Source organism: Pterocles gutturalis, unplaced genomic scaffold (genome assembly GCF_000699245.1).
Source record: "Pterocles gutturalis isolate BGI_N339 unplaced genomic scaffold, ASM69924v1 scaffold15023, whole genome shotgun sequence".
NCBI lineage: Eukaryota > Metazoa > Chordata > Aves > Pterocliformes > Pteroclidae > Pterocles > Pterocles gutturalis.
The window spans coordinates 1-2,644 of NW_010123286.1; the positions used below are offsets into that span (position 1 = coordinate 1).

General features: G+C 58.3%; 1 protein-coding gene across 1 annotated transcript in view; it reads left to right on the forward strand.

Annotated features, from left to right (window-relative positions):
* Positions 1-14: 14 nt before the first annotated feature.
* The window catches only part of LOC104464972 (plasma membrane calcium-transporting ATPase 4-like), a gene marked incomplete at both ends in the record, with an annotated part of 13,034 nt that continues 10,404 nt past the window's right edge, over positions 15-2,644 (forward strand). Inside the window, 4 exons of the mRNA XM_010077854.1 lie at positions 15-216; positions 1,049-1,306; positions 2,062-2,187; positions 2,292-2,417. Coding sequence (XP_010076156.1) covers positions 15-216; positions 1,049-1,306; positions 2,062-2,187; positions 2,292-2,417 — 712 coding nt within the window. The remainder of the gene's footprint in view (positions 217-1,048; positions 1,307-2,061; positions 2,188-2,291; positions 2,418-2,644) is intronic.

Sequence of the window (2,644 nt, forward strand, 5' to 3'; positions counted from 1 at the left end):
CATCTCTCCCCTCTCCAGGCCTGTCCGGGAACCCCACGGACCTGGAGAAGAGGCGGCAGGGCTTCGGACAGAATTTCATTCCTCCCAAAAAGGCCAAGACGTTCCTGCAGTTAGTGTGGGAGGCACTCCAGGACGTCACCCTCATCATCTTGGAAATTGCAGCCATAATCTCCCTGGGCCTGTCCTTCTACCACCCCCCGGGTGGGGACAATGAACGTGAGTCCCCAGGGTCCCCATGGTCCCCGCAGCACGGTGGCGTGCTCAGTGGGGGACACATGTGAGCGCTGTGCGCTGGGCTTTGGGATCCTGGAAGGTCCCCATGGGTCCCTCCACCCTGGTGCAGATGGAGCAGGTGGTGGCTTCTCCCTGTCCCTAGTGTCCTTGGCATGGTCCCATCGGTGTCCTTGGCATGGTCCCATCCGTGTCCAGGGACCGGCACTGATGGATGTGTCTGGGCACCGATGGCTCAGGACTGCTTCTTGCTGCTCCCCCAAAAGATGCTCAAAGACCGAGGGGTCCATCTGCTGGCTTCCCAAGTCCCATGGGGCTTCTCTTTGGGTTTGGGACATGGAGGGACAACGCTGGCTGTCCCCTGGTATCCCCCCACCAACCAGGGGTGCTCCTTTCAACCGTGACACCCCATGTGCGGTGGAGCACCAGGCGAATGTCCCCTGCCCAGCCCTGGGTCTCGGCATCGCTGGAGGAGTCGAGCGGGAGCAGGGACCCGGAGGTGCAGGAGACAGTGACTCACACGAGGGTCACGCAGCGGAGGGAGGGCTGGGTGCTGCAACTGGAAATAGAAACCAGTTGTCCCGGTTCTCTCAGCCCAACCTCTGCCAAAAATGAAAAGTGAAAAAAAAAAGGAAAAAAAAAAAAAAGCCAAACCCCAAATGCCTCCAGGGTGGAAAAAACTCTCTCCTGAGAGCAGGGGAAGCCCTTGGACCAGCTCAGGGAGGAGGAACTGGCTTCCAGGCTCTGCTTGCACGTGTTGCTCGGGGGAAGGCGGGTGTCTGGTTGTGCAAACGTGTTTTTCTCCGTCCGCCCGCAGTGTGTGGCCAGTCGAAGGGCGGCGTGGAGGACGAGGGCGAGTCGCAGGCTGGCTGGATCGAGGGGGCGGCTATCTTGTTTTCGGTGATCATCGTGGTGCTGGTGACGGCTTTCAATGACTGGAGCAAAGAGAAGCAATTCCGAGGGCTCCAGAGCCGCATCGAGCAGGAGCAGAAGTTCACGGTCATCCGCAAAGGGCAGGTGATCCAGATCCCGGTGGCCGAGATCGTGGTGGGAGACATCGCGCAGATCAAGTACGGTGAGTGCAGGCGACAGCGGCTGGGCTCTGTCCCCCCACCTCGGGAGCCTTGGCTGTCCCTCCTCTCTGCTTTTCCAGCCCTTCTGCCTCGAGGGAATCGTGGCTCCTGCGGTTGCTCCATTTTGCAGTGTTCCATGGCTGGGAGCGATGGGAGATGCTCCCCTGACCTTGCTGCTGGCTGGAGCTAAGCCAGGCTCTGCACACACCTTGGGGTTGCTTTAGTGACCTGCTGGTCTCAAAAATTATGAATTTTCATAACCACGTCCTTGGTGGTGAACATCTCCTGCCCTTGGGCTGAAGGAGGTCCTGCTCTGTCTTCACCAGGGTTATGCCCATCCTGTGCAATTCCCATCAGGAAGGAGGTTGCTCCAGCCTGGTGTTCATTTTCACCCAGGGCTTCTTCCTTCCTCGGCAGGCGGACGATGGGCTCGTGTAACAGTTGGGATGTACCGGGAGTCTTCGGGAAGGATGTGGTGTTGATGCAGATGGGGGAAGCCCTGTCTGATGGAGTAAAAGTCCTCACGATGAAAGCTTTTGTACATTAAGTGAAGATTTTGGAGCTATTGGAGATCATCTTACGATACCCATCTGTCCTATGATACCCATCTGTTGCTCCTCCTCCCTCTAGATTTGGTCTGAGGCTGAATTTTGAGTCCTTTTGCTGACACTTGAAGCCTCTTCCCAGGTTGGGGCAGGCAGGGGCGAGCTGTGGCTGCTGGGGCTGACCCTGACGCCCCTCTCTGCTCCCCTCCTAGGTGATCTCTTGCCAGCAGATGGGATCCTGATCCAGGGCAATGACCTGAAAATAGATGAGAGCTCTCTGACCGGGGAGTCAGACCAAGTGAAGAAATCGCTGGACAAAGACCCCATGCTGCTGTCGGGTGAGGGTCTGGGCAGCTGGGGCGTGGCGGGCGCCGGGCTGGGTTTGTGCTGGGATGGAGGGATGGTCGCATCCCATTTCATCTCATCCTTCCCGCTGTGCCAGGTACCCATGTGATGGAGGGCTCCGGCAGGATGGTGGTGACCGCCGTGGGTATCAACTCCCAGACGGGAATCATCTTCACTCTCCTGGGTGCAGGAGAAGGAGACGAGGAAAAGAAGGTGAAGAAAGGTAAGGAGATCCACTGAACCTGCTTTTTCCATCCTTTTGCCTTTCTCGCTTTCTGGGAAGCATCCACCGGTGTCCAACAAGCTACAGCTACGCCCGTGGGACGCGGTTGTTAGTGCCTGTGACCCAGGCAGGTACGGTGAGCTCTCGAGGCGGCAGCGTGGGGCTCGTGCTGCCTGAGGAAAGCCCCTCGTGCACCCACACTTCTGCTCACCAGCTTTTGGACACGG